Source organism: Trichoplusia ni, chromosome 4 (genome assembly GCF_003590095.1).
Source record: "Trichoplusia ni isolate ovarian cell line Hi5 chromosome 4, tn1, whole genome shotgun sequence".
Taxonomy (NCBI): Eukaryota; Metazoa; Arthropoda; class Insecta; order Lepidoptera; family Noctuidae; genus Trichoplusia; species Trichoplusia ni.
In genome coordinates this window covers 2078232-2092473 of record NC_039481.1, presented here as the reverse complement: position 1 = coordinate 2092473, position 14242 = coordinate 2078232, and the positions used below count along the sequence as shown (strand labels likewise).

The window sequence follows — 14242 nt, the reverse complement described above, 5'->3', positions numbered from 1 at the left end:
TACGACACGATTTAACAAAATACAATTTGCAGTAACACCTTATTTAAACTATTGTGTTTTCCTGCTTATAACAAATTGTGTAGTTCTAGACTTGCAAGGCATGAATAATTTTATATATTAAAGTTAAATAAAATAATATGCTTTTTACAAACTATAATAAAATACACCTTTATTATTGTCACGTTGAATGGCCGTGCCTTACTTTGGCAAAGAGATAGCCCTCCCAAATGTATTTGTTATTTATATTCATAAAGTTATAAATACATGTTCATATTGACTTTAATACCACCTGTTATTTATGTAACAGTTTTTTTTATTGATATTTGTATAATAATAAATACTATTAGACTTTTCTTGAACTTCCTTTTTTTTTGTTTGTTTAAACATGACTACTGTATTTGGCCGATAGTACGGTTCGCAACAGAAGTCGGATTAAAACAATTACACAATTAAATTAATGAGCTGCTATTATGCTAATAGGTAACCAATAAACAAACTAAACATATTATATTATATTTCTTTACAAACAGAAAAAATAATGGTACATATTACTACTCATAATCTGACTTCTTTTGCTAACTATACAGATGTTACATTATTTTATTCACAATAGCCGTCACCAATTGATTACCTTACATAGCTATTATTTATTTATTTAACGTCACTTAACAAAACCTTTGTCTTACACAAAACGAGTTTAGTGGTTTTGACAGTGAATAAGTCACTTATATTATATATTCTTGCTGTGATATATAGTGAGAATCCCGGCTGTTCTTTATACATCTTTGACAGTCGTTACAGCTAGTCTGAAGTTAGTAAACCTGTCTTACTAAGGAGTATTGTGATGCCCAGGTAACTGGGCTGAGGAGCTCAGATAGGTAGTCGCTCCTTTCAACATGGTACTTAGCTGTATCCGGTTACCCCGAAAGTCGATTCCAACATAGTTGTGTGGCTAGGTGATCATTATATTTCTATTTTTAATCTATAGCTATATGGGCTGGGTTTGTTTCTGAAGCCCTAAGATTATAATATTGATAAGAAGTCTAATTTTCTGCTACAGCAAGCAATTTGTAGGATTGATAGTGTAGCAAAACATAAAACTAAATACGCCTTTTAATATTTGCGCCTCATTATTGTGTTGCTATCAAGAATGCGTTTATTAATTAAATTTTAAATATATTATGAATTATAGTTAAATTATATTAATTTTCTTAGTAATTTAAATATTTTATTTATATTATTTTGTGTATTTGATTAAAAAAGAAGTTCATATTATATTATTATAAAACATGTGTTTTTATTATTTTGATTCTGATTCTACATTTAAATTGTTTTCATTAATTTATAGACGCGTTAACTTATTACAGACAAAAAAGCTATCTTATAACATATTTCATTTTTAATGACAATATTATAACAACTCCCCAATGTTAAATATCGAAATACGTTTTTTTATTTCCTTTTTTGGTTCATAAAAGACTCGTTAAAATGTTCTCGAAATTGAACTTCACTCTCTACATATTTCAAATCTGCTTTGAGTCGAAGATTCGTTTTGTCAATTTTACTACACTGGCCTTTCAACTCATATTTCTTCTACAGAAAAGAGATTACCCTCCCAGAATTTCAATAATATTTATTTTATGCGGTCCACTGATCTTATGTACAATCATTTTTTAACCTGTTATCACATTCATGTTATTGTTTTCATTATAGCTTGTTCATATTTTGTTGGTCTTCGGTTCCTCGATGTATAAAGTGCCTTAAATTGTGTACCGTAGTCAAATTAATATTAATATTCGATAGTAATTGTGTTTATTCAAGTGTTTTTAATGTCCTTGGAAATAAATTGTTGACACTGACAGTGAAGAGACTTTAAATTTCGCTTTCTTTTGACCATTAAATCTATTTATTTTTTTATTTCACAATTCTACATACTTAACACATCCTATATATACTTTAAAACAGCGCGTATGTTGGTATTACCTTTTGATTGTGTGCCTAATAAAACCATTTGAGTTGTTGATGTACCTACCTACCTATACCTAAGCGAGATTTCTACAATCGCTGCGCCTTTACGTCACTAAAAATTGCTCAAATGTTGAGAATTTACAGGTCTAAAATCACGTGACATTATTGAAATGTAATTTTTATTCATTTAAGCGTTATTTATTAACGTTTACGATTGTAGAAATGTCACTTTGTCAAAAGGGAAGAGCAGCTAGCAACCGTCTTATTTAGAGGGTTAGTGATAGAGAAGCAGGGAAACACCTCCACCAGGGCCCCAATTCTGCTATTTACAGTGTCCGATGAATGATTGAAATTGGTCTTAAAATGACAATTTTCGTATTCTCTTAAGAATTTTTCTATACAATAATTGGAAATTCAGTACGGGACTGTACACTCAAGGTCAATACAATTAACTTCCAATTATTATATTCGCAAACTGTTTAAGAAAATAGGAATAATTACAAATTAAATCCAACTGCCATTCATTCATCGGCCATTGTAAATAGCAGAATCGGGGCCCTGAGGAGTTATACAAGGAATAGGCTCTACCCTAATATTATTTACTTACGAATACTGAATCGCAACTGACCTTATTATACTGAACCTTATGTCTTTGTGTGATAGAGGTAGCCTAAACTTAACTGCTTTTGAAAATTGATTGACGCTTCAGTATTCGGCCATTATTGTAGTGTAATCATCGTTCATGAATATTTAATTAGTTTCTAAGAGCTCTATGTTACTTTTTTCTTCATTTGTGACATATTTTTGGTTGTTGTTTTGGTACCTACTGTACTCATTTAAATTCTTTTTAATCTTAAAATTGTATGTATTAACAAAATGCTCATGAATACCAATTTAATTTCTTTAATATAATTAGAATCTAAGCAAACGATTTTGATATAATACTTTTTAAGCATATTTGATAAATTTTTTTAATTGAAATAAATATATTTTATGAAGATCTTGTTTTACTTTTTCTCTTGCTACAAGAAATATGTATAAAAAACGGTCAAGTGCAAGGGGGTCTCGCGACACAGGTTTCGGTTTCGTACAAATAGGCTAAAGAACAATATACAAAAGAAATTACGTATTTATTATTGACTGAGGGACGGTGTACGTCCCCATCTTTATCGCAGGGCCATAGGCATCTTATCATTTGATTGTATTACGGCGAAACAAAAATATGCATCCGAAAAACGTTATATCGTCACGAAGACACTGGTATCAGTTACAATAATAATGTTTTTTTTTGGTTATTGGCCACAGCTTAATTCACTAATGAGTGGTAATCATTCGTCATGCTACTGCTGGTGTACATGCCGTTTTAGAACCCGATGACTTGGTAAGATCGCAACGATGGTAGGAGACCTGATGGAATGTTATTGATGCTTTCAAATTGAGTCGGCCTTTGATGTGGGCGACTTGAGTCGACCCCTCCGCCCCATCCCATGTTCTAAGTTCAGTTTAGTTCAGCGGTCTCGCTGGGCGCTGATGCTGGAGCCGCGGAAGCCTAAACTCTTAAGCATTTTTTCTATAAAATTCTGTACGGGACGGTATAAAGAAGGTATAATACAATGAATTTCCAATTATTGTGTTGGCAAAATACGTTACACTATACGAAAAGTGTCATTTTAGGCCAACATAATTGTTAGCTGTTACTATTTTCTTTACGGCGATATAAACTTTTCAGATGAATATTTCGGTTCGCCGTCATGCAATATATACTCTATACTAATATATAAAGCTGAAGGGTTTGTTTGTTTGTTTGAACGGGCTAATCTCAGGAACTACTGGTTTAAATTGAAAAAATATTTTTGTGTTGAATAGACCATTCATCAAGGAAGGTTTTAGGCTATATATACTATCACACTGCGACTAATAGGAGCGAAGATACAATGGAAAATGTAGATAAAACAGGGAAAATTATTTATCTTCGAGGGCTTCCGTTCAAAAATTCCAAACTTATACCTATCTTCTAACCACGCAGACGAAGTCGCGAGCAACAGCGAGTAAAATTATACGATGGCTTAAAAGTGCTACAAGGGTGGGTGCATTTTAAACATTGTTCTTTATTTCTCAAAACCGTTTTACTTTAAAAACAAATAAAGAAATGTTCCAAACAGCTACCAAAGATATGCAGTCTCAAAAAGTATTAGCAGGAAGTCCAAAGGGTGCAGAGAAAAACGAACCCCAATTCTTCATTTCTTTATGTAATCTAGTCCTAGTTACACAATAAATATGTTTATCTTATCTAATTCTGCTATTTACAATGGCCGATGAATGGCAATTGGATTAAATTTGAAATTATTCCAATTCTCTTAAGCAGTTTGCGTGTATAATAATTGGAAGTTACTTGTATTGACCTTGAGTGTACCGTCCCGTATTGAATTTCCAATTATTGTTTAAAAAAAATCTCAAGAGAATTCGAAAATGACATTTTAATCTCCATCATCATCATTTGGATCTCCAAAATGATTGCAGAGAAAACAAAATAAAAATCAGGTGTAAGTACTGTTATAGGTCTATAGCGGAGACGAAAGTCTTTGTCTTTATTACGGCTTTTATGAAGGCATATAGTCATCTCATATACCTCTCATGTACCCTATAATGGGTAGGCTTCTTAAGTGCATGCAAGCACTTAAAGTTGCCGTTTATAATGCAATAATATTAATTTATTATACTCCTACGACATAGTTTCCTAAAGTGCTTCTAATATAAATTTTACAAGCAAATTTACGTTCATACCTATACGTTTTTTACAGATAAAATCAACTTAATATTATAATAGGTATATCTGCTTAATTAGGTGATAATCTAAGAATTAAGGTTCTATAATTAACGTAGATTAATAGTTGATTAATAGTTGATCATTTAAACTGCAACTTCCGCCGGATTTAGATAAGCTAAATAAATATAATAATATGAGATAAAAACAAGTAATAAATTTATACGATAAAGTCATTGTTTAAGTTATATAATCGAGCGAGTTATTATCTAGTTTATTTTAGTCATCATTAGTAACCATATGTGCGTCAGCTTCCCGTCTATCTACAAAACAAAAATCGGTCAGGTGCGAATCGGCCTATCGATACTGAGGGTTCTTTACAAAAAGGCTAAAAAAAAAAATGTGCCTTTAAATCGTGCCAATTGTTGCTTAGCATCGATGTTTATTATTTTCAGTTACAGCGACAACATAAAAATGACATTTTTAAAGATTAATCCATTAACCTATCACAGGCACTCAAATACCTATACCCCTGAGACAGACGGACGAACAGGCCGACACTTTAACTTGACTAATAAGTTACCGTTTCCACCCTCCAGAAACGAAACTCTTGAAACAATCTCTGCACATCCCATAAATAAATAAATACGTATTCAAGCCCCTAACGGCAAGCGAACCTACAAACAAAAGAATGTCGGAACAATTGTTATGTGGGCGACAAGTGACGTTCCCGTCGTACCTGGCACAAAGCGCTGTCCCGTGCAGGCCTGGCCACGTATGCAGCCATGTGCCCCACCAACGTGACCCCAACTAGAAAATATACACGGAAGCCAAGCATTTAACAGAATCATTGTACCACAAATTCACCTGTTTGTTCGATTAATTACTAGAAGTTGTATAAGTAAGGGTCTCAGGAATAGGTCACCTTTTCCATCGCCGTGGGTGTTGAGATTAATTATTTTATTGGCTGGTGAAAAAAGACTCTTAAAACGGGCGATTTCTGTAGTCAATTCCTGAAATAAAACTTTACAGTGCTAGGCATATAATTTTTTGCTCTGACCTTTTAAAAACACCTCATAAATCTTATTTCAAGAGCTAACTAAAGTCCCCAGGAATTTATTGGACTTGTTTGTGACCCTTCGAAGAATTCAAGAATGAAGGTTACATCTTAATATAATTACAGCAAATGTTTCCCTTCCCTTCCAGGAAGAATTCGTGGTAAACAAGTAATCTGACAACAATTACCTAACCGCTATCGGATAGCTAATCTTGTAACTTCGGTAATCTGAATCGATTGATCGTCGGTCTGAGGTCGCATGGCCCACAGTTCCACAGTTTCGCCAATTGACCAGAAACTGGAAATAATTTACAAATGTAGAAACCGGACTAGTGACTTGTAAGGAACGATTAATTTTCAATCGAGTACCCTGAAAGCATTCCGTAGCGTAATCCTTCATCTGAATATATTTACCTACTTAAGTATTTAGCCCGCCACGAATGTCTTGTAATTTTAGTTCTGAATATAGAAATTACAACAAAAGTTAATTATAAATAAATAAATGCGGACAACATCACATACATTGCTCTGAACCCAAAGTAAGTTGCTGAAGCACTTGTTTTATGGAATTCAGATACAACGAAGGTACCACAAACACCCAGACCCGAGACAATGTAGAAATGTGAATTTTTACATTGACTCGACCGGGGATCGAACCCGGGACCTCAGAGCTAGCGACATCTTGAAACCAGTGCGTACGCCACTCGACCACGGAGGTCGTCAAATAGGTAAATGATAGTTTGATTTTAAGCGTGGTTTTTAAGTTACCCAATTAATGGAAAACAACAGGGTTTAAGAAATATTTATTAAATTTTAATGAAATTTTAAACCGTTAAGCCAGAAGTTATGTCATGTGTTGTTTCTAATTAATACGAATAATTGAATAATTACTATTTGAATTGATTAAAATTTCTACTGATAGCTTAACCATTAGGTAATTAAATAATTAACTTTCAAGGTTGCTAATCTCTATGTTAAGAATGCACCCTTAATTGAAACTGCAAGGATAGCCGAGTGAATATGGTTATAAAGCCAAAATTACTGTTCTGGACGTGCCGTGGGGTCGATCTCGCGTAGGGCAATCCTTCGTGTGATGTGACGAATTCTAAGTCTTTATCGTCGATGGTCGGTCGATGTAAATTGAAAGTTTACGTATTTTAGTACGCCTTTGACACAAGCAATCAGTTCCTTTGAGCGTAGTCTTTTTATAAACGTGAATCAAAGTTAGAAAATACCGATAAATAAATGACAGACTGACTTGAAAGCGGAGTCAGTGACTGATCCGGTACTGACCTTAAGTTTCAATATTTTGTAAACAGTATTAAAATGTAAACAACATAACAGCTCGCCGTACGTTTAGTTAGATAAACGGCCGATAATGTTTACTCTTTTGTGGTCGACTATTCAAGCATACATTTTGGTAGTATTTCTATCTTTCGTGCTTTTTAAACACGCCATTTTCCATCTTCTAAGAATGTACGAATAGATATATTATATATTAATTTGTTCGCCCGAAATCCCCTATTAATTATTAATCTTTTCTTAATTTATATACTTCGTTTGTTTGTATGCAAATAATCTAAGTTAAAAAAAAAAGTTTTGTTACTTAACCCCTTTGTCTAGTCAGGCTACAGGCGATTCTAGCACTAGGAGAAGAAGCCAAGTAAGAACTAAGTTATGGTAATGAGAAGGACGTAATATCCTACTAGTCTATATTTAATTTACTAAACGTTTCGCCCGCCTTATAAACCCGTATGTGCAGATTTTTATCGAAACGGTTAAAACGGAACCCCATTACTTAGGCTCAGTTGTCTGTCCGTCTTGCTCTAGGCTGTATTTCATGAACCGTGATTGAAATTTTACGAATACATCACAGATGATGTATCCCTGTTGCCGCTGTATCTTTGATGGGTGACCACCTTTTTCTTTATCTTATATGGAACCAAATCTCAGTGTAGTGAACTCGACTCTCACTGAACCGTTTTCCAATGACTTATAAAAGTCATTGAAATGTTTAAAACAACAAACTTCAGTATTCATTTATGTTTATATGAATGTTTGATTAATTAATAATTATAAATAATTGTGCGTTCATTATTTAGTTACGCATATTGTTTGTACACGGTGTTTGTTTCGTCCAAACGTAGTCTTTAGTCATGAGTGAGTAAGTTGTCTCGACACGCGATATAAATTAACCACAAAATAGTATTACGTTTATATATTTAGGACGATTTTCCTTGATTCAGTAATTTGGGAATAAATGCGTCGGGTTTTTCTTTTAAAGCATTTTTCTTGAAATTAAAGCTAAGAGTATTCTTGAATGTTGAAATCATCTTGATCATAGCCTTTTCATAACTATGTATGTTGGGGTCGGCTTCCAGTCTTACTAGATGCAGCTAAGTACCAGTGCTTTACAAGAAACGACTGCTTATCTGACCTCCTCAAACCAGGGACCTGGGCAACATGATACCCACGATTAAATAGACTGGTTGTCAGACCTTCTAGCTTCTGATTAGCTGTAACGACTGTCAAAGAAGTATAAAAGACAGCCGGGACCCACAGTTAAACGTGCTTTTCGAAACACGGAGGAACTCGTACAAAGATGGTCACCCATCTACGGACCGGCTGTGTCAAGCGTAGCTTAACCTTTAGCTCAGTCACTAGCTCCCCTTTAAAGCGTAAAAAACAATAAAAGTTCTTACTATAAAACAGACACAATAATAAAATAAGTTTACTACAACAAAATATTATAAACTCGACTCCTAAATACGTTAAATATACATAAAGTAATTCAATCCGTATCACCGAAGCGCAGTCGGGTAAGTAGACGTTTATCTAGACGTAGTAGGTGCCTAGGTATTGTGGGAGCTGGTAGCGAGGCCACGGAACTAGGGCGCTGACGGTACTCCCGTTTCAAAACCGGGTTACAGATGCATATAAACAAATCCCTATGTATATGTGAGGGAGCATATTTGACTTTCCACAATATTTGAACGAAGCTGATCATTCAGAGCTAGTTTTGCTCGCAATTATAAATTCGATGAGTTCGATTTTCAACTGTTTGTGGGTGAATTCCATTTTCAGTGTTCTTGCATAATGAATTAATTAGGAAAATGCTTACGTAGATTGGGAAATTCACTTCGGGTATCAGTGAAATTTGCATTCTGGGAAATGGTCGACAAGCGATTTATCTCAATCATTAATTATAATTAATGATACTTATCACTAATTACATTAGTCATAGGTTAATTATTTATAGTAACTATACCATAAAAATAACACATGCAGGGCATTGGCTATCTACTTTGAATTATAATTATTTACCATTGCTGCTGAACATTTAAATGTTTCAACTCTTCGGATATTACATGACGTATAGTATAATTATTACATAGTATACGGAACACGTAAACCAGCAGCTGTAAGATCGGAGAGGTCCAGTCTGGTATGTCTCCGTGGCCTATTTCGAGTCCAACTACCGATATTAAACGGGCTGGATTATTGATTCTGAGGCCAATGAAGTTCAAAGAACGACCTAGAATATTTTTAATGGGGCACTCTATCCAGTATTTTTATCCTAAGGCTTGCATTTAGATGATGTAAATGAACGTCATAACAGATGAATTTAGGCTGATAAAATGGTTAAAACTAAAATTGTAAGTACAATTGTCCATAGGCAGCGGTAATCGCTTTACATCATGCGATCCGTATGCTTGCCTCATAAAAAAGCAAAGGCATCTGTTTGAAAATCTTAATCAATTACTTTTGATTAACAAATCTATCGGACTAATATACATATTTGCATTTTCAAGCTACTAGCCTTCAGGATTGAATTTTTTGTGCCAAGTTACAAATGAAAGTGGCTTTACAGAAAATATTTCCAAAAACATATTTTTCCGAGTAAAATTGGATCTCGTTGCATTCTGCCCTCGTTCGATCTCCATATAATTGATAGGTTATATCTGGCTTGCAATCATCCGGCCCAGTACACCGCCACTTGACCGGCGTCGAACTCGTTAGCTTGCCCCGATAATACCTCCCAGATAATTGAATGCTCTGAACTTATGTAAAACACTCTTTCAATGGTTCGTTATTTCGTTTCTTTCGTGTTGATATTTTTTTTGTTCTGTTTTTTAATGTAAGGGGGATAGATGATTTAAAAGGACCAAAAAGTTAACAGTCAGTATCTCGAGATATCTCAGGTTTTTCTCAAAATTCCTTTTATGAGAGGAACCAATAAATACGTTCATAACGTTAGTGAGATATGACAGCAATCTGAATTCACTTTAGATTCTTCGCATAAAAGCTTTTTCCTGACATCGATAACAGATGAGGATAATCTAATTACACTATGAACTTACCTCCTTATGTGTTACTGTCATTTTTCAGAACCAAAGCTTAATGTCAAAACAAAAAAAAGCATTCATCGATTATTTTGTAACAATTTTTGCATAAACTACAAGTGTTGAAACGATATTTAAACCAACAATGTCAGACCACATCAAGCCAAAACTGTCGCTCTCTGAAGACATGTTCACAAATTTTACGATGCGGAATAAAAAGGGAAAATCTCACAACATCGACTCAGACCCGGGAACGGCTTACGAAGTGTACAGGAATAACACGACGGCCGTCGAAGTTATAGTTAAAGAAGTTCCGAAAGGCAAGAAGCATTCACCAACTCCATCATCAGACTACCAAGAGCTGATGATCCGAAAGCTTCACGAGGAAGTCGACCGACTCACGTACGACTTGAACGAGGCGAGCAGCTTACTGTTCAAGTCCCGAAACGGGTTCCTCGCAATAATACGCGAAATGAAAAAGCAACTGGACGTAGCAAACCAACGAGAAATCGATACACAGACAAAGAATCTCGCTTTACAATTGGAGAATGAGAAATTAAAAACGTTTCTTCATGCAAAATCAAATATGATGGTTAAATTGAAGAAGGAATTGAATAGTATGAAGAGGGTCATGAGGTTCGTGATAAAGAGCATATGCTATGCGCCGCAGGTGTCACAGAACGTGACGCTCAGCTCTGATCCCGACTATGACGACTTCGAGAACGACTTGAAGAGGGGTGTCAAGGTGAAATTTACCGGGAACATGTACGAAGAAATAGGGACATTGGATAGCACTGTTTCCAAAGATGGCAAAATTTCATTCGATAAGCGTCTATTTTAATATTTTATTGTACGTTTTATGTGAAGTTTTTGCGTGCGTTGTTGTGAACTTGATGAATGGTAAGAAATATTTCTTTTTAGTTTTATTAAATATTTCGAACAATGTTTTATTGCTTTTTATATTTAGATCTTACCTGTCGTCCACCTTTGTAGTCCAGTCATGGAATAACGAGATACAGAGAGGAGGTTCGTAATGCATGTCTTTGCCAAAACCAGGAAAAACTGAATACGAATAACATGAAGTACCCGACTTCGAGTCCGACCGAGTCATGTTATAGATCTCGCAGGATTTTATATCGACAATAAAACATGATTTATATTTGTAAAGGTTGTATAAACGTCAACATAATACTAAGTTAGAGAGTGTAGTCAACATGTCTACAAGAAGTCCTAGGTAAACGACCCATTAGGCAAGCTCTGGTAGCGTCCAAACAACTTAGCGAGGATCTAGAGTTACGTAAGAGTCAACTGTCCGACATCGGTACGTTAGGTATATTACCTCGACATACATTCGAACAAAAGAGTCTGATATTGTAGAGAATCAATCGCGGAATGCAAGCGCAGGGCGGCGGGCGGTGCATACCCGCTGCACGGTAACCGGGTCAGGCTATGACCGGGTTACGCGGTCACAGCGCACCCGGTCACCGGGTCGCCGGGTCGCCGGGCCGCCGGTGAGACACGCCCGGCTGCCGGTTATCATACCCGGCAAAGAGGAGGTCATCTCATCGGATTTGACGGGTTTTTGAGTGCCTTATAGTGCATAACGAGTGAACTACGAATTGAGGTTGAATCATACAGTCTTTAATTCTGGAAAAGAATATTTGTTAAGAGTCGTGATTTCTTTAACAATTTTATAGCGTAAGAGGAACTCTATAGTTATTAGATTGTCGCTGTCTTGTGTGCATCGTAATTATGTATCGCCGTGTGGCAGTTTAATGAGAAGTAATTGGATTCCTGTGATAGTGTCTCCCTGAGAATTCATTTACGTGGAACACAGGTAAGCAGATTAGGTTTACTTTTTAAACAACACTCATAAAACTATCGTAAGATTGATTCATTATTGAATGATGCAACGGTTTTTTCACGCGGACTTTCGAATCCAGTGCGACTCGCAATCCCACCTCGTCAGCTCATGATGATGGACTCCGATTTTGTTTGAAACTAGTCGAGAAATCCCGATACCTACATAACACTCATAAAGCGGTAAGGGACAAGTCATCTTTCGCGATGAACTCCATCTGTAAGACAATATTACTATGTTTTCCTCTTTATTTACAACTGCTTGTGCGGGTATCAGGTTCCTCAGACGACTTTCAATCTTAAAAAGTAATTTACGTCCGTGTCTTTTGTTCTTCAAAACAATAGGATTCTGTAAACTCGACACAAAACATACAAATAAAATGTAAAGCTTTTCGATTAAGTGTCAGGGTCGACGTCGGTTAGCTCATGTAACGAAATGGCAAACAAACCTGAAAGCATATACGTCAAGTTGATAGCTTAGTATACAATCAACCGCACAACTCCCAACAGAACACAACGATAGTGATCCTTAAGATGTAAATATAGAGTCGCTTTTAATATCCAAGTTAAAATTCGCGTGTGGTAGGTTGTACGTTAAGTAAATAAGTAAGGATCTTGTGTTCCGAGCGATTAGACACGTAACGTATTCGTAATTCGATTCTATTTATCCCTAATTTACGGCAACGGGGATCATGCTTACGGCGTATTGTGATTTAGCGACTATGATGAAGCATAATATTCGTAGTTCTGAACAATGCGTTACTAGGACACGTTTATGGAAACAGACTATCCTTGTCCGTTTGGCGAGAAATGGGGACTTGAAAAACGGATTTACGAATACCTATGCACAGTTGTGTGATGGTTACGAAACTTAGGTACGTAAAACTAACTGTTCCAGCAACATTGCAACCGACTTGATTCGCGTGAAAAAGCGTTTTGGGAAGATTTTTTTCGATGTATTTATCTTTGGAAACGAATTCTCTTTATGATTCTCTAAATTGCTATTTTTTTAAGAGTCAATTTTGGCGTCGTCAGAACATAAGTTTTTTGGCTTTGGTATCGCTTGTAAAATGAACAGCAAGCACTTCTTTTCAGTTCAATTTACAGATTTCACTTTTCTACGCTACTTTTAATGTACAGACAGTTACGGGATGTAAACAGTCCGTCCTCAATACTAGGCCACATGTTCTCATATTAAAGAGAAACCGGTCACGGCCAATGTTTTTATTGTAATACAGCGAGATAAGTTCTAAGCTAGTCTGATGACATGCGCGCTCGCTTGAGATATTAATGGAGTGTTTATTACGACTCGTTTTTAATATGTAGAGTTGGGGAGGTTTTGTATTGTGAGTGCTCTTTGTTACGTAAATCTAGTTGAAGCGAAGACTAATAGGTACAGACGGTTATAGGTTATGGATGTGACTGGACGGGACTTAGTTTTTTTTATTCTATACCCGAGTGGTGTATTCTGAAGTCTGTTGCTAGGGTATCGGTGTCTGACAGCCTATCTGGCAACAGGCTGTATTATGCTTTTTCAGGTTATTTCAATTACCTTTAAAATAAACCATTAAAATTAAAGGTGGAAATTAAGAAATGGTTGTTACCGTTAAAAACAGTTGCGTGGCGAATAAGTTTCGTCCATACTCGCCCACGAAATCGGTCATCCAACTGATTTGCTTACTTTAGCCTGTTTGTATGGAACCTTCAGTCGTGACCGACTTGCATTTGACCGATTTTTATTTTATGGTTGGATTTCAGACTATAGACACTGAAACATTAAGATCGTTACGTAAATATAACTCAAGGATAAAAAATAGCCCTATTCTTCAGAGGTTAATTTAATTCCTACACGTTCAAAATTGCAGAATTATTACGTAAATATCATATCACGAGAAAAAATACACAGATTTACATAGAAGGGTACTGCAAGGGGCGAGGCTCAGCTACTTGTAACGGAAGAAATCGTCTGACTACGAGTCCTACCTTTCTATCCATTCCATCAATGAAAATAGTCACGTCAATCTAAATGACTCGTTCCTGGATTAACTGAAAATTCTTCTAACAGAACCTAAACTAGAAATAAACACTTCTTAACATCCTCCTTTATGGACTTTCTCTGTAATCTGCCAATCAAGCTTAAAATATCGACATCGATTAGGTAACTCACCTGATTTCCTTCAAACAGCGGACACGTAAATAGCTCGTCGTAGCTAGACCTAAAACCAGGTTGGATATCGAGCGAAACTATTT

The 14242-nt window shown here is 35.6% G+C and overlaps 1 protein-coding gene across 1 annotated transcript; it reads left to right on the top strand.

Moving 5' to 3' along the window:
* Positions 1–10163: 10163 nt before the first annotated feature.
* LOC113493572 lies at positions 10164–11079 on the top strand. The gene has a single exon (XM_026871612.1). The coding sequence runs from the start codon at positions 10278–10280 to the stop codon at positions 10971–10973; it is 696 nt and encodes a 231-aa protein (XP_026727413.1). The 5' UTR covers positions 10164–10277; the 3' UTR covers positions 10974–11079.
* Positions 11080–14242: the final 3163 nt, after the last annotated feature.